At 43.0% G+C, this 27,953-nt stretch overlaps 1 protein-coding gene across 2 annotated transcripts in view; it reads left to right on the plus strand.

The window, feature by feature from the left end:
* The window catches only part of LOC135212887 (uncharacterized), a 56,655-nt gene extending 29,654 nt beyond the window's left edge, over nucleotides 1-27,001 (plus strand). For both annotated transcript variants that reach the window (XM_064246643.1, XM_064246642.1), the window contains exons 4-5: nucleotides 12,921-12,998; nucleotides 26,828-27,001. In XM_064246643.1, the coding sequence (XP_064102713.1) occupies nucleotides 12,921-12,998; nucleotides 26,828-26,925 (176 nt within the window). In that variant the 3' untranslated portion in view covers nucleotides 26,926-27,001. The remainder of the gene's footprint in view (nucleotides 1-12,920; nucleotides 12,999-26,827) is intronic.
* The last annotated feature ends 952 nt before the right edge of the window (nucleotides 27,002-27,953 follow it).

Consider the following 27,953-nt stretch of genomic DNA (forward strand, 5'->3'; position numbering starts at 1 on the left):
GCTGTCACTGTGGCCTCTCCGCCAGTCCAAACGAGGCAGTACCAGCTCGTTCGCTGTCATGCGCTGTAGGTTACCGTCTCTCCTTCTTCCTCCTATCTCTCATCCTGCGGGATTGACTGACTAACCGTATCTCTGCTGGCAGTTACGTCTCTCTCTCTCTCCTGCGGGATTGGACTGCTACTGTATCTCTGCCCTACAATCACGGACTTTAGCCTTAGATTGAGGGGATTTCTTACATTGAACTGAATAAACATTGCATTCGTTTGCATTACTATGTTCTCAGAGATATCTCTTACTCCTTTCGGTGCTCGTTACCGCACGTATAGGACTACGAGTCTACCGCAACATTTCACTATTATATGCTCTCCTGCTTAGGCAAAGCGCAGCCTTTTTTAGGGAAGTAAACATACTGTGTGAGGGAATGGATGAGCTTGCTGGGGACCATTTCCTTCCTAAGAAGTTTGTTTCCCTGAATAGACTGCAATTCAGAGCCCCTCCCCTCTACAGGGGGGTTTTTTTCCTACCGGAAACTGAAATTTTATTAAAGAATCTAGGGAATGATTTGAACATCTCTCGGTGCGTTAAGTATCACTGAGGTGATAGAAAGAAGGGGCGCCGGACATCTGGAGAGGGTTTCAGATGTCCTGGATCATAATCTGAAAGAATGGAAGCAATTCTGTCGTCCCTCCAGTCCTGGAAACGAGTTTTTGGAACCAGTGGTCCATATCAACTCTGATCTTCCACAGCTCTCTCATATCTTAGGAAGTATCTTCTCTCGGTCCCTGTTCGGGTTTACGAGAAAGAGCCTATTATAACAACAGACGTAGAATGTAACGATCCTCTAGAGGTTCGTTACAGGATTGCAAAAGTCCGTACGAATCGTCTCGATCGACGGCAGCAACTACTGACTTCCGAGTGGAATCTTTCTTTAGAAGTATGTTTGAGAAGTTTATTGGAGACTTTAGGGAACGTCCTTTCATACATCTCTTCGCTATGATATTTGAACAAGTGGGATGGATTGTTTAGTCTCCTTTTCTTTTCCCTTTTTCAAACGCTTAGGAAATGTAATACAAGATGATTTATACCATCACAGGGAGCGACAATGACGCTAATCGCCCAGGCCATTTGGCCTTACAAGATCCTAGAATTCACAGAGGGGTCACGTCCTTCCAAGGTACCTTTTCCGAGAGAGTCCGGTCTACTTTATCATGAAAGGTACCTATAACCCTCTCCGCTCTGAGTCTGACTACGTTCAGACTATCGAGATGTGTGACAGCATAAGATTGCCGTCTCCCTTTCCGTTTGAAGAATGGGATAAGCTGGCAGTCACAACTATTAAAGAATACGCAAATATGTTTGTTGACGGCCTTTGGGCTCAGAGATTTGCTTCTGTCAAACAACAAAGCCCTTCACGATCTTTGAGTTCTGTGGAATCTCGAAACTCGCTCACCATCTACTTTTTGTCTCACCTGTTTTCTCGGAGTCAGACACTCGTGCGAGATCAGGAGACACATAGTAGCCCTGAGTTTCTTGTTGACGAAGTCGGTTGCGTTTACACACCCCCGATGATCGTTTTAACATGAGACCAGGTTGGACTGTCAGGCATTCGTCCTTCGGGACTGAATCGCCTTTTTTGCTCCTCGCTCCTTTCTCCTGGCACCAGAAGCTTGAGTCAGGAGTGGCTCAGGAGTTGATTCGCTAACGACGTTGGGTTGCGTTCATACCCCAAGGTTTGCCTAGCTTGAATCGCCCAGGCAGTCCAGACACTCATCCTTCAGCGAAGAATAGTGCTTATGTCTTCAGGGTACAGCCTTGCTGTCCTTGATGCGTCTGACTGGTCAACTGGTCGGTCACCTGACTTAGTACAGACTGACTGACTGGAATGTGCATCGTCCAGACGAAGCTTTCAATATGGAACTTAGATAGTCTGAAGTTCTTGATGTCAAAGCATTCGAACATCTCCTACCTGTTAACTTCTTGCACGTGATCAGGAAGGCCCTTTTCTAACCCACCCTAGATACGACAAAGAGGGTTAGTGAGGTTTTCAGCCATCGTCAGAAGTTTTGGCATTAGAGAACACAAGGCGGTGCGTTCTCTAAGCCTTCCGTTGTGGGGGGCCTAAGAATGGAAACCCGTCTTGTTCTTGGGCCAGGAGCTTGGAATCAAGGATGGCACAAGTTATTGGGCAGGAGCCAGAGAGAGTCCTGTGCCCTGTCAGGTGACTCTCAAGTTTTTATCTACATAAAACTCAAGAAAGTCGAAGTCGTACGGACAATCTGCAGTGTTCCGAAAAGACCAGACTTGCCCATATCGAAGAACACCCTGGCTTTATTGTTAATGGAGTTCTTTCAAAAAAGCTCCTTCATTGTGTTGGCACAAAGATTTGAAATCTTTTGATTTGAATGCTCACGAGGTGAGGGCGCGGCCTCGGAAGCATTTCAACAGAGCATGGCACTCAGCAACATCCTGAGTACCATGTTTTAGCGAAGCAACTCTGTGTTCAATTCACACTCCCTGCGAGATGTGAAGATGGCATATGAGATCTGCTGCGCTAGGGCCATACGTGTCTGCAGACACAATCTTGGGGCAAGTAGTACCACTATCCTATCCTGTAGAAAATGGGTTAGGAAGAGCTCTTAATTTAGTAGTTGAGTCGCCGACAACGGTGACTTCTTAACTCTTAAGCCTTAGTTAACACACCTTAACTTTGGCTAGGTTGGTCAGGTGGTGATATATATATATATATGATTTTACTTCTTAGCCCTCATGGTATGGTCAATATGGTCTAGTCACGTCGTGGTCTCGCCCCTGTTGACAGATCATCTGGAGTGCACCAGCTATATAGGTCTCTACCTCGCTGGCAACTCAGTAGCACAAGCAGACTTACGTGGCAATAACCACGAGCCAGCAATGCTAACAGGTGGAACCAAGATGTAAATCATCTGCATGCATTTGTTTCCCAAAATCCTTCTATTCTGTCCCTTCCCACCTCAACGGTGGGATTCAAGCTATATATATATCTGACAGGTAAGTTTCATGAACAAAATGATATTGTTATGATACAATAAAGTTTGTTCATACTTACCTGGCAGATATATATAATTAAGTACCCACCCACCTCCCCTCAGGGGACAGTGGAAAAATAGAAAAATTATGAATAGAAAAGGTGGGACTGGTTCCTGATACCCGCCTCCCAGCGGCGGGAATGGTACACCCACCTGGCCGACCACTGTGTGTGGGCCGGAAGTTTTGAATTTCTGTCGGACTTCAGAAAATACAGCTATATATATATCTGCCAGGTAAGTATGAACAAACTTTATTGTATCATAACAATATCATTTTATACCATGGGTAGAAGTTATTATAGTGTTTACGCTTGTGGTTTTGTTTTGATGTTTTTTGTTGAGACGCAGTTCCATCTGTCACCTACACACTACTATAAGCAGTAATAATATTTTTTTGGGTTCATCATACGTCTGGCAGTGTCATACTGTTTATTTTGCTCCAAACTCTTCAAACCGAAATTACAGAATGATTGGAAGTCCCTATCTGAAAAGAGGAGTTTGGTGGTACTATGCGTACCACCTTTATGCACCCGGTGCGGTGTAGTAGACTTGAATGGTGGTACCACCTACCTCCAAACAAACGTTCGGTAATGAAGAGCTTAATACCTTTCATTAGACATTGATTCTGCAAAGGAAGAAACAACACAGGCTGCGACAACGACTACTGCATTCTCTGCCACGACATCACAGAAAACGACGAGCAGAAGTTCAACAACGTATCGTCTTTGCCAACAATGCAAGAAAAGGATGAGTACCCTAAGACACGATAATCATTCCTTATGCGTAAATTGTAGGCCTGTTCAAGTAATGTAAAGACCAGATGTGTGGAATGTCAGGAGTGGTCTTGGGACCTGATGTTACGGTATCTCAAAACAGAGGAAAGGTCTCGTATTAAGTAAGCGTAGGCAGGAAGGGACTGACGTTAGACAAGATAAAGACTTAGAGACAGCGCTCTTTAAGAGACTCGAGAGTAGGCTGGACATCGAGTATGAGTCTCTTGTTACCGATTTTATGGCAAGATTAAGTGAGGATAGATAGAGGCGAGCAATAGGGGTTACTGAAATTACTAATCGTTCTTTCCAGATCCCCTGCCTGTTTCCAGAGGACGCCCCTAAACCGGTGCTGGGGTTATGGGGATCGCAAGCCCACAGGGCAGGATCCGCGGCCCCCCTGGCGCGGAGCAGGCAGTGTTTTGGCAGGAGATTCCCCATTCCCTCGATGTGTAAGTTCTCAGGATGATGAAAAAATTAGGTCAAGATACAGACGAGTAGGATAATAGGCTACATAGTGTTTAGGAAGAGAAGTGCAGGTTTCTTCGGGTCGGGTTCTTTTCTCCCGTTCAATGCATTATGACTACGATATTTTAGTATGGAGAGAATCGAATAAAAATATCTACGTCTAGCCTAGTGTTCACGATGATATATCGTATGCATATTCAGTAGCCTAGCCTAGCCTAAATTATTCGCCTGTACTACATATCGGTAGCTTTTTATTTTTATAGTGGGCTAACGCTTTAGGCTCAAGCATTCTGACTTTGGATAATCAGTACAGTTTTTAATTGAAAATGAACGAGAATTCGATCTGAGGATAATTCAATATGAATAGAATCGAACAGAATGAGATCGGATTCTGTCGACTAAAAGCATTATAATGTATATATGTATCAGCATATAGCGTAGTATAAACACTAACTCGGCAGTCATTCACGCTGGAATCAGCGGATGACGAATACGGGTTTGCGTCGCAGTATCCATCTCATTCTGTTCTGATTGGCTAGCATGACTAACGTAACAACTCTCCTCACTTATGCCAGGTTTGTACAAACGTCTTGAAGGAGACGTGTCAAACTATGTTGACATTTAACATAGTCAGTAAGGTTATATCTCTTGTTGCATATAATCAGATGTCAGGTAAGGAATTCGTATGTATGACGTCTTCATGCGTTTAACAGACTAATTGCCGTCAGAATACATTGCGCTTATGTCAATTACAGTTACAAATTATTACCAGTCGTATTATCAAATTACAGTGACAACTGAAATTAATATTAGGCCTAATAAAAGTTAATTTAATTACCTTAAAATATTAAGTTATTACTTTCAATAAATTACAATTACACTAGCTTGTCGTCAAACAGCACTATTGTAAGGAGGTGTGGCTTAGACAGACAAGGATGTCGGCTAGTCTGTTTTTTCCTTGGCTCCAGATTCAACCATATCACTTGGTCTCGGCTAATGTTTTTTTTGTCCCTAGTTAGCATATTAATGAATTTCTGGATACTTAACTTATCGAACGAAGTCATAATGTTCGTCTTACGATGTAATTTAAGGCCAAAATGACAGAATACGTCTCATTGGAAGCTAGTTTTTCCCTCGGGTTAGATGGCATTAAATTTAGGATTCCGTTCGTTTTCACTCGTTTTAATAGGTATTACGAACCTTACACTTTATATACTTCATTAATCCTCCCTGTCGGTGTGAAAAACAACAGTAATGAGCTCTTTCATGCTATTCAGTTTCTTTTCCACGGCTGCAAGTTTGAATTCATCCAAAAGCTTGGGTTGGGACTGCTGTCTAAGTTGCTGATGCACGTAATTTTGCCTTATTAGCTTGCAGTTACATTATAACATGAATACAGTAATTACCGTCGCCGCAGATGAATACAATAACGGATGTTGCTATCAGATTCGATTACTGTCGCACGCGGATTAATACAATAGTGATGTTGTTATAGGAGTCCGATCGCATTAGCAACAAGTTCTTCGTTTCGGTTGTTCATAGCTGTACGCAGTTATACGAGTATATTATCGTTTAGATCATTCCTTTTTTAACTTAGAAGAGGGTGCAATTTACGGAGTTGAAGAGATTAGACGATTGTAATTCTCTCTCTATTATTCTCTATTCATCCTAGATGATTGTATTCTCTCTCTCTCTCTCTCTCTCTCTCTCTCTCTCTCTCTCTCTCTCTTCTTACTTTCCGGATTTCAGATTCTCTCATCCTCTCTCGTTAGTAGTCCCATCTTGCTTGGTGAGACGTACCCGCGTGAAGTCACAATAATCAACAGATATCACAAGTTTAACATACGACTAGAATTTGAGAAATATCTAGAAAGTGTTCGTGAACTATCGGTGATAAGATTAGTGTGAAAATAGTAGGATAAAGCGTCTTCTAAGTTAGTTTATCAAGTGTAATACTATAAATCAGAACAAGATGGCAGTAAGTTCCAACTGCGGGAAAAGGTGGCGTAATTTGGCGTGTTTAGCAGATTCGCAATACGATGAGGTAGCAGGAAGGGAACTGGCATTTCTCATCTATGAAATCAGCAACAGTCCTAACCAAAAAGATACAAAAGCATTCATAGATATATTAGAAGGATATAATCCTTCAAAACTGGAAAGGAACAATCTAATGAAAACATCTTGAAAATAATTGAAGAAGTTCCAAATAAAATCCAAGTGGTCAAGAGACTCATAAAGAAAATATACATAAACCAACATATTCCGACAAAGAAATGAATAAGGTGAATCTTGTGAATATACTAATTGATGCATTAGGAAAAAAGAATGCCAAAGCATGCAAACTGTGTAAGGTTTGGTATAGCATAGCAATCCACAAAACTAATCAGAAAATGTGCTGCATGCAACATTCCGACCCATCCACAGTGTGCTGAGGTAATACAAGATTTGAGAAAAGATACAAGAATTTTTTGTTCAACATGTCTATCATGGATAGACAATGTTATTAAATCAAGATGAATGTACAAATAGTTGAGGATGAAGAAGAAGAGAGGAAGAGGAAGAAGAAGAAGAAGAAGAAGAGGAAAACGGAAGAAAAGTAAACAAAATGAAATGACAGAAAAAAATAAGGAAAACAAAGAACAAGATAAAAGTATGGATGCAGAGATACTCATTGATACTACATATGAGGCAATAAAGCAGCATACCTACGAAGAAATAAATTACGATATGACAACAGAAAAGCAAATCCCGAAGAGGCTCTACCCAGATCTATACAATGACGGGAAAGAGGAAAAAATAGACAAGAAAGACAAAATCTGCAACCTTTTGAAAAGAGGGAATTGCAGATTGGAGAAAGATGTTACTACAAACATCCTAAGATATGTCAAAACTATGAAATATATGGTAAATGTGCCATACTTAGATGGATATGGGGATGATTGCAGAGATCTGCATCCAAAAATATGTAAAAACCTAAAAAAGAAGGAAAAGGATGTAAGTTCGACAAAAAAAATGCAAATATATGCACCCTGTAGCCATGAATCCATAATCAAATAAATAAAACCAACCAAGTAATAAAATCCAAAAATAAAGAAAAGAAAAACAAATAAAGAGAGAAATCAAGAATATCAGGTAAAGAGAAAAAGCAAACCACCAATGAGATATGCAGAGGTGTCAGCAAAAAATTTCAAAGCATCAGCTCGAAAAATTCTACTCAAGAGATAAATAACTGTATTTATTATGCAAGAGGATTGCAGAAACGGAGAAAATTGCAGATTCAGACACAAAATTAATAATTATGATGAGGAAGATCAAATATTATGGAAAAGTTGGATTTTGTTAATGTCAGATTTTCTGGGGAAAATGAAAAAAAAGAACAACATACCGAACAGGAAAAGAGACATGGAAAATCCTTATTACTATCAGTATTAAATGAAGGAGAAAACACGCAAACCATCATAGTGATGAATGCGCAGGGGTTTAGTTACGAGTAACTCAAAAAGAAAATAGAGTACTTAGAAGAAAACTAACCCCAAAACGAAAAGGAAAATAGAATATAATGAAATATAAAAGTGAAAACCTGGTGATTCCCAAGAGAACTGGGAATGATGATCAAATACAAAGGGTTTTCCAAACTTATAGATCAGATAGAAAAAATAGGGGAATCACAAGGGGGGGAACCGCAATATATGGGGAAAGACAAAAAACAAAGGAAAAAATATATGAGAAAATATAAGTAACTCAGAATTGTGAACTGAATAGCGGTAGGAATTTGAATCTGAAAAATTGATGAACATAGTAATATATAGACCTCCTAATACTAAAGAGTTTGACTTAATAATTGAAAAATTGGATGATATATGTAGAAATCACAAGGACTGGACTATTCTCCTATCTGGTGACTTCAACTTTCCTTTCGTAGTAGAATGGAAAGAACGAATAGGAGATGTGGTTGTACTTATACATATAAAAAAGAGAGTAATAGTAGTGCAGAAGATAAGCGGCAATTTGAAAAGCTATTAGATATGCTACTAGAATACAACATTCAACAATAAATCACCTGCCAACAAGAAAGGAAAATACTTTAGACCTAGTATTTGTGAACGAGATGAATTATGTTAAAGAAATAATAGTTTATAATGCGAGGTATTTCCAGACCATAATGTCATAGAATTAACAGTTCATTCCAAAGCAAGTGAAAATAGAGATAAGCAAGAAATGAAAAAGTGGGAAGGATATGGAAAATACAACTTCTACAGTAAAAATATAAAATGGTCAGAAATTAATGAAGAATTAAACAAAGATTGGGATAACATTTCGTAAGTGATGACATAAGGGTAAATACGGAGATATTATATAAAAATATTGGAGATAATAGTGGAAAATATATACCGAAGAAGAAAAGTAAACATCATTCATGCATACCAAGAGACAGAAGGATCTTGTTCCAGAAAATCAGAAAGTGGAAAAAAGGTCTTGCAAAAGAAAAAAAATGCATGGAAAGTTATAGAACTAAAAAGTAAGATAGAAAAGCAGAACAAAGATTTATACAATCAAAAGAAATGAAAAACGGGACTTGGAAGAAAAAACCCTATTAAATATCAAGCAAAACCCCAAACTATTATACTCATATGCGAAGAAGATGAATAAAAGAAGAATAGATGGGGCCCTCTGAGAATTGAAGGGAGATTAACGAATGAAAAAAAGGAAATTTGCAACATACTGGCAGAACGATATAAGAGAGAATTCACCCCTAGAATAGATAATGAAGATAATGATATAGAAGTAAGGGATGAAAATAGTGAATATTTAGCTGACATAGATATTAATGAAGCTGATATTGTGAGGCTATTAATGAAATTAAAAATGGAGCTGCTGCAGGGCCTGATGGAATTCCTGCTATTTTGTTAAAGAAAGTAGTTCATTCTATCGCAAAGCCACTTGCAATATTATTAAGACAAAGTGTAGATACAGGCAAGATATATGATGAGCACAAAAATTAGCATATATTACCTACCTACTTTCAAAAGTGGATCAAGACTAGAGGCAAGTAAATTATAGGCCTGTGAGTCTAAAACTCACATATTATGAAAGTGTATGAAAGGGTAATGAAGAAAAATATTATGAAACATTAATAAAAAATAATTTGTTTAATAAAGGACAACATGGTTTCGTACCCGGAAAAAGTACACAAACCCAACTGTTAGTCCACCGTGAAAAACATCATTCAAAAATATGAAACGCGGGAAATGAAACAGATGTGGTTTATTTAGACTTTGCAAAAGCTTTTGAGAAAGTAGACCATAATATATTGGCGAAGAAAATTAGAAAACACAATATCGTGGAGGAAAAAGTAGGAAGATGGTAAAAGAATTTTACACAACAGAAAACAGATAGTTATTGCAAACGACGAGAAATCGGATGAAGCCAAGGTATATCCGGTGTGCCGCAAGGTACAGTGTTAGCTGCAATACTGTTTGTTATTATGATTGAAGACATAGACAATAATGTTAAGGATTCGGTAGTGAGTAGTTCGCAGATGACACAAGAATAAGTAGAGAAATTACTTGTGATGAAGATAGGAACGCTCTACAAAGAGACCTTAACAAAGTATATGATTGGGCAGAGGTAAATAGGATGGTATTTAACTCTGATAAATTTGAATCAATAAATTATGGAGACAGAGAAAGAAAGCTATATGCATATAAGGGACCTAATAATGAGACCATCACAAATAAGGAAGCAGTTAAGACCTTGGTGTGATGATGAATAGGAACATGTTATGCAATGATCAAATAGCAACTCTGTTGGCAAAATGTAAAGCAAAAATGGGAATGTTGTTACGGCACTTCAAAACAAGAAAAGTGAACACATGATTATGCTTTATTTAAAACATATGTTCGTAGTCCACTTGAATATTGCAATATGATATGGTACCCACACTACTCAAAAGGATATTGCACAAATAGAGAGTGTACAAAGGTCCTTTACAGCTAGAATAGAAGAAGTTAAGGACCTAGACTACTGGGAAAGACTACAATTCTTAAAATTATATAGTCTAGAAAGGAGAAGAGAACGCTACATGATAATTCAGGCATGGAAACAGATAGAAGGAATAGCAGAAAATATCATGGAACTAAAAATATCAGAAAGAGCAAGCAGAGGTAGATAATAGTGCCCAAAACTATACCAGGAAAAATAAGGAAAGCACACAGGACATTAATCCACTACGCACCAGCATCGATAATGCAGCGTCTATTCAATGCGTTGCCAGCTCATCTGAGGAATATATCAGGAGTGAGCGTAGATGTGTTTTAAGAATAAGCTCGACAAATATCTAAACTGCATCCCAGACCATCCAAGATTGGAAGATGCAAAAATATACCGGAAGATGTACTAGCAACTCTCTGGTAGACATTAGAGGTGCCTCACACTGAGGGACCTGGGGCAACCCGAACAAGATGTAAGGTCTGTAAGGTAAGGTAAGGTCACGCTCTCCTAACACTGGACTCGTGCACAGAGAGGTTTTTCTTCCTGTTACACCTTTCAAACTTTTCTGTCAATTTCCCTTCAGCGCTGACTGACCTCATAGGTCCCAATACGCGGCCTTTGGCCTAAATTCTATTTTTAAACCCAACAATCTCGCTGTCTGAGTTAGTATTAGAGTAGGTAGTGGATATTAGGGATATGTAGAAGGTATTCATGATATCATATATCAAGAGAGATTTAAGTATTAGGACAGATAGGAAAGAACATGTCTGGGTCTATCTGAGGGTATCTTCCAAGTGTCAACCAGGCAGAGAACAGACAGGCAGGTACAACACTACAGTCTACAGGAGAGGACATCACTACGACGACGCGACGACCGTCGACAGAGACCGAAGGACATGGTTGTCCCTCCGTACATGAGAGGCCTAAGGCCACATGGGAGGTCTTCAGTTTCCCTCCATACATGAGAGGCCAGAGCCACATGGGAGGTCTTCAGTTTTTCCCTCCACTCAGTGATGGCACATAGCCAGCTGAGAGAGGAAACAGGTTTGTATCCCTCCCGCACTCAGTGAGTTTTGACCTTTAGAGTAGAGGTGCAGGGAGTCTTTCCCTCCACACATGGGAGGCCTAGAAGGTCACACATGGGAGATTAGTTTGGACGAGTGACAAATGAACTTGAGACTGACTCGGGTACTCGTCTCCAAATGCATTCTGGTAAAGAAAATGAGTCGGGTGAATGTTTAATTATATTGACTGACAACTGGTACAGTGGAGGGCCTGGCAGATTTGAGTCCCCACCTCCAAATTAATGTTGTTAATCGGGATTCATTCAGGTGTTCAGGGGTGTATTGCAATATGAAGTTTTTATTGTAAAACTAATATTGAATACCTACCTACCTGACCTGAATGATTCCCACCCTCCTCCCTCTCATACGGAGTTATTGAGTTATGATTGATGTGAGAGGGCAGGTGTGACCGGCCTGTGAGGCAGGGCTACCAGCGGTGGGCTGGTAACTAGGTAACGAGGGTGTTTGCCAGGAGATTGGCAACAACTTATCGTTTATTTAACCAAAGATTTGGTTAAATTTTTAATAAATGAGGGTTCGGGCTGGTAAGTGGACCAGGGCTTATTCAGTTGTTCAGTTAGGTATTACAATATTAGTTTTACAATAAAAACTTCATTGAAAATACAGACATCTTTTAAGTATAAATCCATCTATATATTAATAAGACAATAAGTATTTACTGTAAATGTAGTATTTTCTTAGTATTGTATTATACACAAATCATCTATACATCCCTGTCAATTTCATGTTGAATACATTAGCTCTATGCATTTTTTCTTAACTGGGGAAACTGGTTGGAGCGTACAGTAACACACAAGAGGGCACCAATGGTTTCTTTATGTTGCAGTATTAGACTCTCATAAATTTTTGTTTGTAAAACATTATTCTTTACAAATTTGACATTGAATCTTGAGATAACCCTATGAACTAACCTGACTGTATAATAGTAAAAGTACTAGTGATAAGAGGTCCTTTCCTTAATTACATTTGGTAAACTTTGTATCATTCACTGTTATCAGATAATAGCTAAGGATTCTTTTATGTAACAATGTGCATGTAAATCAATCGTGTTAGGGAGTGTAAAATGTGAAATCTAATGGTAATACACTGCCATCATGCAATGTTTTTTATGAATCATAATTACTGTATTGTCATCACAATATTTTAGTCTGAGAATATTTTTCACCTGAATGCTGATTATCTTTTCCTTGATTTAGAAGCGTTATGTTTTTCTACACTAAGTCTGATTACAGTTTGAAGCCAGGAATATAAAATGTAAGAAAGAACCAAAAACCCAGTACGTATACATAGTACCTTTCTGCAGTTTGTGTGATTGTGTTTCTTCATGCATGTAAATGCTATAAAAAATATGTTTTGTGCAATAAAAACATGGTTTTTGCTTATTGGTCAGGTTATGCAACATTTTAACAATTGAGATTTCTTCATATGTTTGGTATTTTAGTTAATTTAAGCTAGACAGTACTGAATTGTAAATTTATACGTGTTGAATGTGAATTTAGTAGTATTATTACATATTTAATTTAAGAGTTTAATTTTTCCAGATTGGGATGCCGATGACTTACTGTACTCTGATGATGACACTCATAAAAGTAAACCACCAAAGAAAACAAAATCGCCAGGTTAGTGCAGTAGTACTTCCTTGGATTTGATAGGACTTCCTGTGAAATATACTTTTGTTCATGCCACTTACCTGACAGATATATATATAGCTGTATTTTCTGAAGTCCGACAGAATTTCAAAACTCGCGGCACACGCAGTGGGCGGCCAGGTGGTAGTACCCATTCCCGCCGCTGGGAGGCGGATATCAGGAACCATTCCCATTTTCTATTCATATTTTTTTTCTGTCGCGGTCGGTTAAACAACTGTTTACAGACCTCCGCTCAGGATTTTTTTGGATTTGGCTCGCTTTTTAAGTATCTGATGGTTTTGGTATTGAATTGGAGTTGGATTGGCATGCGCGATAGTGGACCGTTTTTTTTGACTTTGGATTGGCTTTTCTGTAAACGTGATGTCTGGATCAAGTGCTGTGAGTTTCAGAGTGTGTGTGAGGACTGATTGTAAGGTGAGGCTACCGAAAGCATCGGTAGACCACTACACAGTATGTATGAGTTGTAGGGGGCATAATTGTTTGGGTGGGATAACGGTGCAATGAATGTGAGAGATTGACGATGATGATTGGAGAGTATATGAGTCCTATCGCCTTAAATTGGAACGCGATAGGATCAGGAGGTCTTCCTCCAGGAGTGGTTCTACCAAAGGTAAGGCTAATAATTCTCCTGTATTAACACCTGTAGAGTTTGCATCTACCTAAACCCTGTGTTGCCTTCGGGGCCTGAATCTGTGTCGGGAGAAGCTAATGCTCTCTCTCTTATTTTGGAGTCTCTACGCACTCTGGAGACCAAAGTGAAAGCCTTGGAAACTGGCTCTGTGCAAGTGTGTGATCGTGCCCCCTAGTGTGTATTGGAGGGGCGTCAGATCGGACCCCCATAATGCCTCTAGGCCTAGACCTCTATCGGGACTCCCAAGACTCAGTGGGGAGAGGGTATGTCGAAAGCCGCAAGAGGGTTACGGGGGCTCCCCACCGATCTGGCGTCCCTTCGGCAGGCCTTGTTGCAAAGTCCCAGGCTGTCAAGGAGCGCTCACATGCGCGCATCCTTAAGGACTGTTTTTCGTCCTCCGAAGCGTCCTCCCCGCGCAAGGGGTGGAGCGCTCGGAGAGACTCTCGTCCGCTGAAAAGGACGTTTCGTGTTGAGGACTCTTCACGTCCTGTATCGAGCTTTCTTCGGAGGATGCGTATGACGCTTTTCCGCCTCAGAAAAGGGGTAAGATCTCCTCCGATGAGGACGCTGGGTTTGCGTGCACAGGCGTTCTCCCTGAGAAGCAGGTAGCTGTACCTGTGAGAAGGAAGGAGGCGTCCCCTCGCCCCTCGTCTTCTCGCAGGATCAGTCCTGCTCCCTCTGTTCGTTCCTCTCCAACGAAGAACATTCTTTTGTCCCTTCAGGACCAGCTATCGACGCTTATGGCTCAGAGGACTCGCCCAGCAGCAGTCGAGCCTAAGCGGAGGAAGGACCTTAGACTGCCCGTCAAAGAGGACGAAGCAGTCTCCTTCTCCCTCTCCTCGTTCGTCTCTTTCGCGATCGCGTCTCCTTCGGCGATTCGCGATCTCGTTCGTCCTCTAGGAAGACGTTGCGTCAGGACGCTTTTGAAGACGCTCGGCAGGACGCTCGGCACGACGTTCGACAGGACGCTCGACAGGACGCTCGGCAGGACGCTCGGCAGGACGCTCGGCAGGACGTCAGGCAGGACGTTCGCGGACGCTCTTCAGGACGCTTTTGGGGGACTCCGACCAAGAAAGAAGTCGTACTCCAAGACGCTGGTTTGCGGCGCACAGGCAACGTATTACGGATAAAAACATGTCTTCCCTTTCGTTTAAGAAAACGTAATGGACGCTTCTCTGGCAAGTGAGGCTGCCTCGGGTGTCGACTAAGGGACGCTTTTGCGCCGTCAGGACGCTCTGCCTACTTCGATGTTGGTAAGCGTCACAAAGAAAAAGACAGCCTAGATAAGGCTTCATCCAGTAAGAATAGGGGGTCTTTGATTAAGGCAAGACCCGACATACGTACGCCCTCTCCGAGAGGCGGTGGTCCTCTTCCGATTAGAGAAGAAGGAGAGCTGAGTAGTCCGGCTGACTCTGTTGAAGAGGAACCTTCTTGCTGCTCTTCAATCTCAGATTATAAAGTTCTCGTGCGGCTGTTGCGTTCGTCCTTGAGGACAAGTTTCAGCCTGCAGCTCCCAAGTCTCCTCCTTCGCAGTTTTCATCCCTCTAAGACTGGTAAGACTCCGGAGTTTGTGAGATGAAAACTTCGCTCTCCACTAAACGGGCGTTCAAGAAACTCCAAGATTGGATGGAACGAAGGAGAGATCAAGCAGACAACTTTCGCATTGCCTCCAGCTAGACTCAGCGGAAAAGGGGGATATTTGTATAAGACCAAAGAAGAAGTGGGGGTTGGGGGGTTCGAATCCCTTCTTCAGCACAAGGAGATTTCTCCAGCTTGGTGGATTCTCAGAGGAGGTCCCTTTTATCCTGCTAAAGTGACCTGGACCCCTACGGAGACGGACCATCATTTGAAGGGTCTGCTCCGGACTCTTGAAGTTTTTCAACTTCCTTGACTGGTGCTTGGGAGTTCTGGATCTGCAATCGAGAAGCCCAGGAATCTCTCAGTCTGGGGGAGCTGTCCAGAGTGTTAGCATGCATGGACAAAGCCGTCAGGGATGGTTCTGAGGAGCTCGTCTATCATTTTGGGACGGCCTTCTTGAAGAAGAGAGCTTTGCTGTGCAATTTCACGGCTCGGTTCAGTTACTCCAGCTCAGAAAGCGGATTTGCTTTTTTCTCCTCTTTCGAAACCAATATCTCTTTCCCAGACTTTGGTGAAGGACCTGACAAGCAGTTTGCAGAGAAGGCAACGCAGGACCTCTTAGCCCAGTCCTCAAGACGTTCGGCAGTACCTTCAACTTCTTCAGCTTTTGTTCGACCGCCGAAGAAGGTTAAGCCCTTTCGTGGGGCTCCCCCTCGAGAGCAGCTCCTCGAGGGAGAGGTTTTTCACGAGGAAGAGCTTCCTTTAAATCAAAGCTTCCAAGTGAGAAGCATGTCCTTCAGACACCAGTCGGAGCCATACTGAAGTTTTTTGCGGAGCGTGGAGAGAGAGAGACACGGACTCTTGGTCCCTCAAGATCGTGGGGCGGGGAGGGGTACAAGATCCCCTTTTTAGATCTCTCCTCTTTCTACGACTCCCAGAGACCTTTCTCCATCCTATCAGGGAGAGAAGAAACAAGTGTTATTCGATCTTCTTCAACAAATGATCGAGAAAAGAGCGGTGGAACAAGTCGCGGACTGGGGTCTCCAGGTTTTACAACAGGATTTTCCTAGTACCGAAGCAGTCGTCAGGTTGGCGTCCAGTTCTAGATGTAAGCAGGCTCAATCTCTTCGTGGAAAAGACCAAATTCACTATGGAGACGCCTCATTCTGTTCTGGGAGCCTTGAGACCGGGCAACTGGATGGTGTCCTTAGACTTGTAGGACGCGTACTTTCACACCCGATCCACACCCTCTTTCAAGAAAGTATCTAAGGTTTGTCTTAGACAAAAAAGTGTGGTCAGTTCAGAGCTAGTGTTTCGGCCTGACCACGGCTCCAATGGTGTTCACCGTAGTCATGAAGAATGTGGCGAGGTGGCTACACTCTTCGGGGATAAGAGTTTCCCTGTACCTCGACGACTGGCTGATCAGAGCGTCGTCGAGAGAAAAGTGTCTGAAGGACTTGCAGTTCACTTTAGCCCTAGCAAAGTCCCTGGGACTTCTTGTCAACCTCGAAAAGTCGCATCTGACCCGACACAGTCCATCGTGTATCTGGGGATTCAGATGGATTCAGTGGCTTTTCGAGCGTTTCCGTCCCAGGAACGTCAGCGGCTAGGATTAGAAAGATCTCGGCCTTCTTAGGGAAAGAGACTTGCTCGCGATGGGAATGGATGAGTCTGCTGGGAAACCATTTTCCATCGCTAGAAAGGTTTGTTTCCTTGGGAAGACTGCACCTCAGGCCTCTCCAGTTTTTCCTTGCGGACGAGTGGAAGGCCAAGGACGATCTCAATGCGATATTGAGAATATCTCTTCCAATAAAGAACCATCTAAGATGGTGGTTCGACCCACAGAAGCTACAGGAGCGTGTCCCTAAGTCTTCTGAGCCCCGACCTAGTGTTGTTCTCCGACGCTTCCATCACGGGCTGGGGAGCAACACTAGGGGGAAGGGAAGTGTCAGGCTCCTGGGGAGGGGAACAGGTAGCCGGGCACATAAATGTCAAAGAGCTTGCAGCAATCTTTCTGTCTCTGCAGTTCTTCGAAAGGAGTTTGAAGAACAAGATTGTTCAGGTAAACTCCGACAATACCACAGCACTCGCTTATTTGAAGAATCAGGGAGGAACACACTCCAGAACTTTGTTTTTCCTGGCGAGGGAGATTCTGCTGTGGGCGAAGAGAAGAAAGGTGGACGATCCTGACGAGGTTCATTGTAGGAGTGCAAAAACGTCAAGGCAGCACCTTCTTCAGTTCGTCGGGACCAAGTCCTACCGACGGAAGAATGGACCTTGAACGAAGACGTTTGTCGAGACCTGTGGACGTTGTGGGGACGTCCACTGGTCGACTTATTCGCAACGTCAAGGACCAAGAGACTTCCTCTTTACTGCCTCCCCGGTCCTGGATCCAGAAGCAATCGCGGTAGACGCTTTGCTTGGAATTGGACGGGCCTAGACTTATACGCCTTCCCACCATTCAAGATTCTGGGGGAAGTCATGAGGAAGTTTGCGGCCTCAGAAGGGACGAGGTTGACCCTCTGATCGCTCCGATGTGGCCAGCGAGAGAATGGTTCACAGAGGTCATGTCTTTCCTTGTAGACTTTCCAAGGACATTGCCCTGGAGGAAAGATCTACTTCCAAACAGCCTCCACTTCGAAAGGCTTTCACCAAAAACCTCTCCGCTCTGAGTCTGACTGCGTTCAGACTATCGAAAAGTTGGCCAGAGCGAGAGGTTTTCGAAAGCAGCTGCGAGAGCAATCGCAAATGCAAGACGTGCTTCTACAAGAGCTGTTTACTAATCGAAGTGGGCTTCCTTCAGGGCATGGTGTAAAAAGGAGGGAGTTCCTCTTCCTCGACCTCTGTGAACCAGATAGCTGATTTTCTGCTCTTTCTCAGGAATGTGCAGAAATTAGCAGTCCCTACCATCAAGGATATAAGAGATGTTGTCAGCGGTTTTTAGGCACAGAGGCCTTGACTTTTCTGACAACAAAGACATCATGATCTTTTAAAAATCTTTCGAAACTTCGAAGATTCCTCAAAACGAGACCTCCTTCATGGAACCTTGACGTGGTTCTAAGTTCTTAATGTCAAGTCCTTTCGACCTCTTCAGGCAGCGTCTCTTCGAAACTTGACAAGGAATGCTCTTTTCCTAACTTCTCTTGGCGACGGCTAAGAGGGTTAGTGAAATACAAAGCTTTTAGTAATTTAGTGGGATTCAAAGGAGACAATGCTGTCTGCTCTTTGAGCCCAACTTTCTTGGCGAAGAATGAAAATCCTTCAATAATCCTTGGCCGAAAACTTTCGAGATCAAGGGTATGTCAAGTCTGGTGGCAAGAACCAGAGAGGAGCCCTGTGCCCTGTCAGGGCTCTCAAGTTCTATGTACATAGAACAAAAGAGGTAAGAGGTCCCTCAGGTAATCTCTGGTGCTCTGTTGAAGAGACCAGAGTTACCTTTATCTAAGAATGCTGTTGCTTTCTTTCTGAGGGACGTCATTAAAGAGGCTCATTCATCTTTCCAGAAGACTGATTTGAGCCTCTTACGAGTGAAAGCTCACGAAGTTAGAGCTGTCGCTACCTCTCTTGCCTTCACCAAAAGAATATGTCAATCAAGGACATTCTTGATTGCACCTTTTGGAGGAGTAACTCGTTTTCGCCTCACATTACCTAAGGGATGTGAGAACGATTTATGACGACTGTAATTCACTGGGGCCATACGTTTCTGCGGACACAGTCTTGGGTCCGTGGAAGTAGCTCTTTCCCTATCCCTTAGTTAGGTTTAGGTTAGTTTTAGTTGTTGTTTTAGGTTAGTGGTGAGTCTTATGTGAAGATCTCCCATCCTTTAGTTAGTTTTAAGGGTTTTTTTTGGATAGTTGGTCAGGTGGTGGTCAGTTGCTTCGTTGCCCTCATATGTATGGCTCGATGGTCTTGTCACGTTGAGGTCACGTACCCGTTGACAGATCATCCAGAGCGCACAGCACTACAGGTCTCCACCTGGCTGGCAACTCTGATTTAAGCAAAGCAGCCTTAAGTGACAGTAATCACAGAGTCTACTTTGCTAACAGGTGAGGAACCAAGATGTTATATCATCTACTTATTATTTAAGTTTCCTAAAAAATCCTATTCTGTCTCTTCCCACCATCCGAAGGTGGGATTCAGCTATATATATACTGTCAGGTAAGTGGCATGAACAAATGTTATTGTTATTATACAATTAAGTTTGTTCATACTTACCTGGCAGATATATATAATTAAAGTGCCCGCCCTCCTCTCCTCAGGAGACAGGAGCATTAATAAAATATGAATAGAAAAATGGGAATGGTTCCTGATATCCGCCTCCCAGCGGTGGGAATGGGTACTACCACCTGGCCGCCCACTGCGTGTGCCGCGATGTTTTGAAATTCTGTCGGACTTCAGAAATACAGCTATATATATATCTGCCAGGTAAGTATGAACAAACTTAATTGTATAATAACAATAACATATTTCATCACCCTTTTATTGGCATGGTACTTGATATGTTTCATCCATTTTACTGTTTAAATCAAGCGTTTCTTTGAGCTCCTTGATGAAAGGTAGAACCACCAATGAATTTAGATTTCTTGTCAGAAATATAATTTTATATTTTCATACAATCAACTTACCTGTCAGATATATACATAGCTAAGACTCCGTCGTCCCCGACAGAAATTCAAATTTCGCGCCACTCGCTACAGGTAGGTCAGGTGATCTACCGGCCTGCCCCTGGGCGGCAGGACTAGGAACCATCCCCGTTTTCTATCATATTTTCTCTGTCGCCGGTGGTATCAACATTGTTGTTATTACCTCCTGACTTAGATTCATTTTTCAACCTTTGATCAACGTTTTTTCGGCTTTTTGGTGACGTATTTGGATCGTGTTTTGGCATTCGCTACTGTGGACTGTTTTTGGAATAACTCTTTTGGATTTTTCTCAGTATGTCTGATTCTAATGTGAGTGTGAGAATGTGTGTGAATGTAGGCTGCAGGGTGAGGATACCGAAAGCTTCGGTTGATCCTCACACTGTATGCCGTAAATGTAGGGGGGTTCATGTTCTGCTATTAATACTTGTAAGGAATGCGAGGGATTGAATGCAGAAGAGTGGAAGACTTTGACTTCTTATTTGAAGAAGTTAGAGAGGGATAGAGTTAGACGGCTGAAAAGTGTGTGGTTCAAGGCCTATTGAGCCGTTCACGGATAATTCTAATCCTACTGATGTAGATTCTCCCTATATATCTCAGTCTCAGAGTGCTTTTTCGGATCGGCATCGGAAATCGCCAATCTGAAGCTACTATTAGAGACATGAAGTCCAAGATGGCTGACTCCAAAGGTAAGGCTAGTGATAGTGAACATTTCAGTGAAGTGAGTTCTCTCAGTGTTGTGGCGTTTGATCGTCCCTGCGACGCTCCAGGCCTAGACCTCTTCCAAGCTCCCATGCCCCTGAGGAGAAGGAAAGTCGAAAGCCTTAAGGAGGTCGTGGGGAATCCCCAACGGTCAGACGTCCCTTCAGCTAGCTCTGCTTCATGGCAGGCGGCTCAAGGGCGCTATAGAAAAAGCGTCCTTCGCGAGTGTTTCTCGTCCTCTCCCTCTCCCTCACCTAAACGAGGGTGGAAGGAGTCGAACTTATCGAGACCGTTGAAGCGTCATATGAAGCCCGACATAGATTCGAGCCCAGAGCGCTTCTCAGATGACGCTCCGTCTGCTATTAAGAAAGCGAAGGTGGCCGTCAGCGTCACCTGACGCTTGTGCGGAAGTACCCCTTCATTACTTCTTCCCCGAGTGATGACGAAAGGCGTCATGCACTAGACGTGGGAGAAGCGTCAAGAAAGATAATTATGGCGGTTCAGGAACAACTGTCATCTCTTGTGGAGTTTTAGCGACCCCCGTCGGAAGGACGTGACGCTTCCAATTAAGAAGTCTCGTCCTCCTCTTCACCTGCTCGAAGAGAAGCGTCAGACAGACGTGAAACTGCTAAACGTCTTGCAGAAGCTGCGAGTTCGAGAGCTAGAACGGGGGCTTACGAGAGTTCGTAAAGCCAGAGAAACGTAAGACGTCTTTTAGAAGTGAAGCGTCATTCAAAGCGGATCTTAGACGTGACGCTCCATCCAATATTGTGACGCCGAGTAGGACGCCTTTAGAGAGCGGAGCGTCTTCCAGGCGCGAAGCGTCATCAAGACGTCAGCAAGAGACGTCAGCCATGACGCTCGGAGAACGGGAAGCGTCATACAAGGCGTCTTCTAAAGTTCAAGAGAAGCCGGAGCTTGTGACGCCTTCCAAGTCTTTTAAAACGGGGAAAGAGGAAAGAGTATCATTCCCGTTAGCCCCTCTCCTATTAGGAGTTTGTCTCCTCCAGAAGAGGAAAGTTCAGAAAGGAGGGAACGGAGACTCAGATAAATCCCGAGTTGGAAGAAAACTCGGATGATGAAGATCATGGAAGAGAGGGTTTGTCCAACTATAAGGTTTTGACTACCCTGCTTCTTGAGGAGTATGGAGACGAGTTGACTCCTGCTGCTCCGCCTTCTCCGCGCTCGCTCTTTTCCAGTGCTAAGACGAAGAAGCCCTCGTCTTTTCTAAACATGAAACCCACCATCTCGATGAAGCGGGCATTACACGCCTTAGACTCATGGATGAAGTCTAAGAAAGACTTAGTCAGGACAGTCTTTTGCATGCCTCCAGCAAGATTAGCTGGGAAAAGAGGCATATGGTATAAGACGGGAGAGAATATGGGTATCGCTCTCCCTTCTACAACAGAGGCAGATTTTTCGACTTTGGTTGACGCTTCAAGGCGTCCAAGTCTCAATTCTGCACGAATTACATGGAGTATTTCTGAACTGGATCATCTCCTCAAGGGACTCTTTCATGTATTGGAAGTCTTCAACTTCTTAGATTGGTCCCTTGGGGTAATGTCCAAGAAAGCCCATGATTTCAGAAGGAATCGAACCTGAAGCCCTGTTATGCATTTTGTCTGCATTGACAAAGCGGTACAGGATGGTTCTTTTGAAGTCTCTTCATTATTTGGAGCAGGTCTTTTAAAGAAAAGGACGGTGTATGGCGCCTTCTTAACAAAGGCAGTCTCGCATGCTCAGAGGGCAGCTCTACTGTATGCGCCTCTTTCTGACTTTTTGTTCCCTTCTCAGTTAGTGAAGGACGTTGCTCACTCTTTAACTGAGAAGGCGACTCAGGATCTTCTGACGCAGTCAGCTAGAAGAAGAAACCTGTTTCGGTATCTGACAAGAAAGGACCTAGTACATCAATGCAGCCCTTTCGAGGTGGTCCGACCTCCAGACCTCCCGCAAGAAGGAAGGCTCCGGAGAAGAGAGGTAGGTCTGCCTTTCGTCCCTTTAAAAAGGGAAAATGAAACATCTCTCCTCCAAGCACCAGTAGGTGCCAGGCTCCTGGGATTCGTGGAGGCGCTGGACACTGATAGACGCAGACGCGTCTTCATTGACTATCATAAGGAAGGGATATCGTATCCCTTTCCTGAACACTCCTCCCCTAACGTCAATACAAGGGAACTATCAGCCAAGTACAAGGACCCTGTGCTGAGGGATACTCTTCGATCGATGGTGGAACAAATGTGGGACAAGAGAGCGATAGAACTAGTACTGGATCACAAAAACAAACCTCCCCGGGGTTTTACAATCGCCTTTTTCTAGTGGCGAAAGCCTCGGGAGGCTGGAGACCAGTACTGGACGTCAGCTCTCTGAACAAATTTGTTCAGAAGGAGAAGTTCTCCATGGAGACTTCTGCTTCAGTCCTAGCGTCATTACGACAAGGAGATTGGATGGTGTCTCTAGATCTCCAGGACGCCTACTTTCACGTCCCGATCCACCCTTCATCGAAGAAGTACCTCCGTTTTCATGACGGGGGGGAAGGATCTTTCAGTTCAGAGCCTTGTGTTTCGGCCTGTCCACAGCTCCTCAGGTCTTCACAAGCCTGATGAGAAATGTGGCGAGATTTCTTCACCTCAAAGGAGTGAATGTCTCTATGTATCTAGACGACTGGCTCATCAGGGCCAGATCGGAGAGACAGTGCTTGGAGGACCTAAAGTTGACTCTGGATTTGACCAAGGCGTTGGGATTGCTTGTGAACCTCGAGAAGTCTCAGCTGACCCACCCCCAGACAAGACCTAGTCTATCTGGGGATTCGGATGGATTCTCGGGGTTTTCGAGTTTTTCCTTCGCAAGAGAGAACCGCAAAAGGTTTGCGGATAATCTCTCTCTTCTTAGAGAAGCAACAAACGTCGGCGAGGGAATGGTTGAGCCTTCTGGGGACGCTTTCCTCGCTGGAACAATTCTTCCTCTAGGAAGACTTCATATACGTCCACTTCAATTCTTCCTCAAGAGGTCTTGGAGCTGGAAAACGGACAACTGTCGGACGTTTTTTCCCATTCCAGTGGAGATAAAGGCACACCTACAGTGGTGGTTGCTACCTCTGGAAGAGAACAAAGGGATCTCTCTAAGAACACAGAACCCAGACCTAGTGTTGTTTCTCGACGCGTCGGAGACAGGTTGGGGAGCGACATTAGGCTCAGAGGAAGTGTCAGGCACCTGGGAACCAGCACAGGTGTCCTGGCACATAAACAAAAATGCAAGGAGCTCTTCGCCGTACATCTGGCCTTAAAGAGCCTAGAACCTCTGTGTCAAACAAGGTAGTGCAAGTAAACGTGGACAACACCACCGCACTTGCCTACATTCGGAAACAGGGAGGGACGCACTCTCGTTCCTTTACGAGCTCACGAGAGACCTATTACTTTGGACGTCTCACAGGAACATCTCCCTGCTGACAAGGTTCGTACAGGGAGTAAGGAATGTGAGGGCGGACAGGCTCAGCAGGAGGAACCAGGTCCTTCATACAGAATGGACTCTGCACGAGGAAGTGTGTCTCGATCTCTGGTCTCTGTGGGGAACTCCTCATGTGGATCTCTTCGCAACATTCATTTCAAAAAGGCTCCCAGTGTTTTGCTCGGTCGTGGAAGATCCAAGAGCAATTATGGTAGACGCCTTCCTGCTAAAACTGGTCTCGAGTAGACTTTATGCTTTTCCCCCATTCAAAATCCTGGGTTAGTAATGAAAAAGTTTGTGGTGTCAAAAGAGACGAGGATGACGTTAATAGCCCCCTTTTGGCCGGCCCAGGAATGGTTCACGGAGGTGGTAGATGAGGATCGTAGACTTTTCCAAGATCCTACCCAAGAAGGACGGATCTTCTCAGACAACCACACTTCAAGATGTACCATCAAAACCTCCCCGCTCTCGCTCTGACTGCCTTTCGACTATCGAAAGACTTGTCAGAGTGAGAGGCTTTTCTCGCGAATTGGCAAGCGCGATCGCGAGAGCACGCAGAACCTCCACTACGAAAGTATACCAGTCGAAGTGGGGAGGTATTTAGAAGGTGGTGTAGAACCAAGAATTGTCCTCCTCCTCTACCTCTATAGCGGAAATTGCTGATTTCTTGCTATTCCTGAGAGTAAAATCTCATCTAGCCGTATCCACAATAAAGGGATACAGAAGTATGCTCTCGGCTGTATTCAGGAACAGAGGATTAGATCTGGCAAATAACAAAGATCTCCACGATCTCATAAGATCTTTGAGACTTCAAAGTCTAAGGAACCAATACCTCCGAACTGGAACCTGGACGTAGTCCTCAAATATCTGTCTTCGGATAGATTCGAACCTCCTCATCTGGCATCGTTTTAGAGACATAACTAGAAAATGCCTATCCTTTTATCTTTAGCTACGGCAAAAAGAATTAGTGAATTACAAGCTCTGCAGGATAAAGTAGGATTCAAGGGAGACTCGGCTATTTGCTCGTTTAAGACCCTGTTTTTAGCGAAAAACGAGAATCCACGAATCCCTGGCCTAAGTCATTCGAAGTCAAGGAATGTCGAGTCTCGTAGGCAGAGAAGCAGAGAGGTCTCTATGCCCTGTTAGAGCTCTGAAGTTCTACCTTCAGAGAAAGCGTCAGTTGGGAGGCTCTAGACAAGGTCTTTGGTCGCGGCGGGTAAAAGACCCCACAAGACTGATGTCCAGAATGCTCTGGCGTTCTTTGTAAGAAACGTCATTACGGACGCTCATAAGGTCTGTCCTGACGAACAATTACAACTACTGAGAGTAAAAGCTCATGAAGTAAGAGCGGTTGCGACGTCTCTCTCGTTTTATAAGAATATGTCGCTTAAAAACATCATTGATACGACATACTGGAGATGCAACTCAGTATTTGCATCTCATTACTTGAAAGACGTACGTTGTGACGTATGAGAAGTGTTTTTCTCTAGGTCCTATCGTATCGGCAGATACGATTACTGGGTACGGGAGCCGACACCAATCCTTAAATGTATATACTGTTCTTCTTTTTGGATATGGTCGAGAGTCTCTTCGAACAATGGAGGATTTGGCTCGCACGGGCGGCCGTCTATGTTGTTCAGTAAGAGAATTCTTGTCATATCCAATTAGTTGAGTATAATTTTTTTTTGGAAAATTATGTATGTGTGCGTAGTGGTTTTGAGTTACGGTTGTTGTGACGAGTTCGGGGATAACTCGTAACAATCCTTAGTTCTAACATATGGTTAGGATCAGGTGGTCGGGATTGGTTGTGTGCTCATTCATAAGTGTATTGTCATATAAGTGGATCAGCACCCATTGACAAAGTCCTTTTAGGCTCTGCCGAGTAAGCGGATAAGACCCCATCGGCAGACCCACAAGAACTCTTGGCCATAGATCATATATCTCGCTAAAGTTTCTTGAGGTGATGCAGACTACTGGGCAAACACCCACGAAGTCTACCACCTATCAGGTAGGAACCAAGGTTTTATTTATACCTACAACATATGTTGTTTACCTGTCTATTCCATATAGTAGCTGTCTCTTTACCCTCCACCGAAGGGTGCCAATCAGCTATGTATATATCTGACAGTAAGTTGATTGTATGAAAATGATATTGTTATGTTACAATAAAGTTTCATACATACTTACCTGGCAGATATTATACAATTAAAGGCCCACCCAGCCCTCCCCGCAGGAGACAGGTGGAAGAGAGAAAATATGATAGAAAACGGGGATGGTTCCTAGTCCTGCCGCCCAGGGCAGGCCGGTAGATCACCTGACCTACCTGTAGCGAGTGGCGCGAAATTTGAATTTCTGTCGGGACGACGGAGTCTTAGCTATGTATATATCTGCAGGTAAGTATGTATGAAACTTTATTGTAACATAACAATATCATGTTTCTTATGGTAATTATTCCCACTGTGCTTATCATTTCAACTCTGACTGAATGGGATGTGTATCTTTAGCTTAGTGATGTACTGTAGGTCAAAAGTTCAAGTAAAGATATACTAGTGGCATTATTTCCCTATTTTCTTTGTTTATTTATATTTTCATTAATTTATAGGTATTTATAAAAGTTATTTATATAATTTGTGAAAATTTTCTCTCAGCCAATCGTTAAGACTTGTTTAGTAAGTACGTATGTAGGAAACATACACTTCTAGAATTAAGATAATTGGCAGTAAAGTATATTGCAGTTTTTACATTGTGGCTGTCTTTGATATCTTGTGGATAGTCTAAATATTTCTTTTTGATGGGAATTTTTTCAGGTATAACTTCATCTTCATCAACTAAAGTTATAGTCCAAGAAAAAATAAATCAGATCCTGAAGAATCAGTTCCAAAAGCAAATGCAAAGAGTCAGTTAATGGCTGATCTCTTTAGTGACGATTCACCCAAGAAAGATTCTGGTAAAAAGATAAGTACACACACCTAAAGCAACCAAACCAGATAAAAGTAAGTGATGTCTGACCTGTTTGGTGGAAGTGATATGCCTGAAGATCACTCAAAAAAAGAAAGCCCTGTAAAGAAGACACTGCCTTCTTCAACCTCAAAACAGGCTAATGTGGCTAAAAAGACAAAGGATGAAATTACTTTTGATGATGATGATGATCTACTAGGAGGTATTGGAGACTCTAATCCTAAAAGCAAAGTTTCATCTGACTCTCCTCAGTCAAAGGGGTTTTTGGATAGTCTTTTAGCTAAGAGTACTACAACAGAAATGGCAAAAGGGAAAAAAGAGAAGTCTCCAGAATTTGTGCTGGATGAAAAATACAAGAATATTGGAAAAGAAAAAAAGGAAGACCTTGGATTTGGGCATTACTTACCATCTTCAGGCAAATCCGGTAGCCCTCATCAAAGGACTCCTAAGAAGAGCAGTTCAGATGATCCATTTGACTTTTTAAATGACCCTGAACCAAGGAGACGAAATCCAAGATCTGCAACACAACAAAAGACATTTGAAATTGATGATGATGATATTTTAGGGAATGTTAGGTCCCGTAGAGGAAAAAAAAAAAAACCAAAAGAAAGTAAAGATCCACCACAGAGTAAAGGCAACTCAGCCAAAAATCCATCATCATCTTCTAAAGCAAGAGGTGATGATTGGTTGTTTGGAAGTTTCTGGAAGTCCTGATAAAGCTGCAAAAAAGAGATGGATGAAGCCTCTGTTGAAGCAACTGTTGACCATGAAAGTAATAAAAAGCCAAGTCAGGCTCACCTAATAAATCCCAGGATTGGCTTGGAAACTGCTATCTGGTAGTAAGAAGTCGCCTGTCAAACCACCTCAGGGTTCTTCTAATGTAGATTCACCAGGTATGAAGCAAAAAAACAAGCCCAGCACAAAGTAGCAAATCTCCTATTGCACATTCAGCACATGATGATTATCTTAAGGTTG

This window comes from Macrobrachium nipponense, chromosome 41 (genome assembly GCF_015104395.2).
Source record: "Macrobrachium nipponense isolate FS-2020 chromosome 41, ASM1510439v2, whole genome shotgun sequence".
Lineage (NCBI taxonomy): Eukaryota > Metazoa > Arthropoda > Malacostraca > Decapoda > Palaemonidae > Macrobrachium > Macrobrachium nipponense.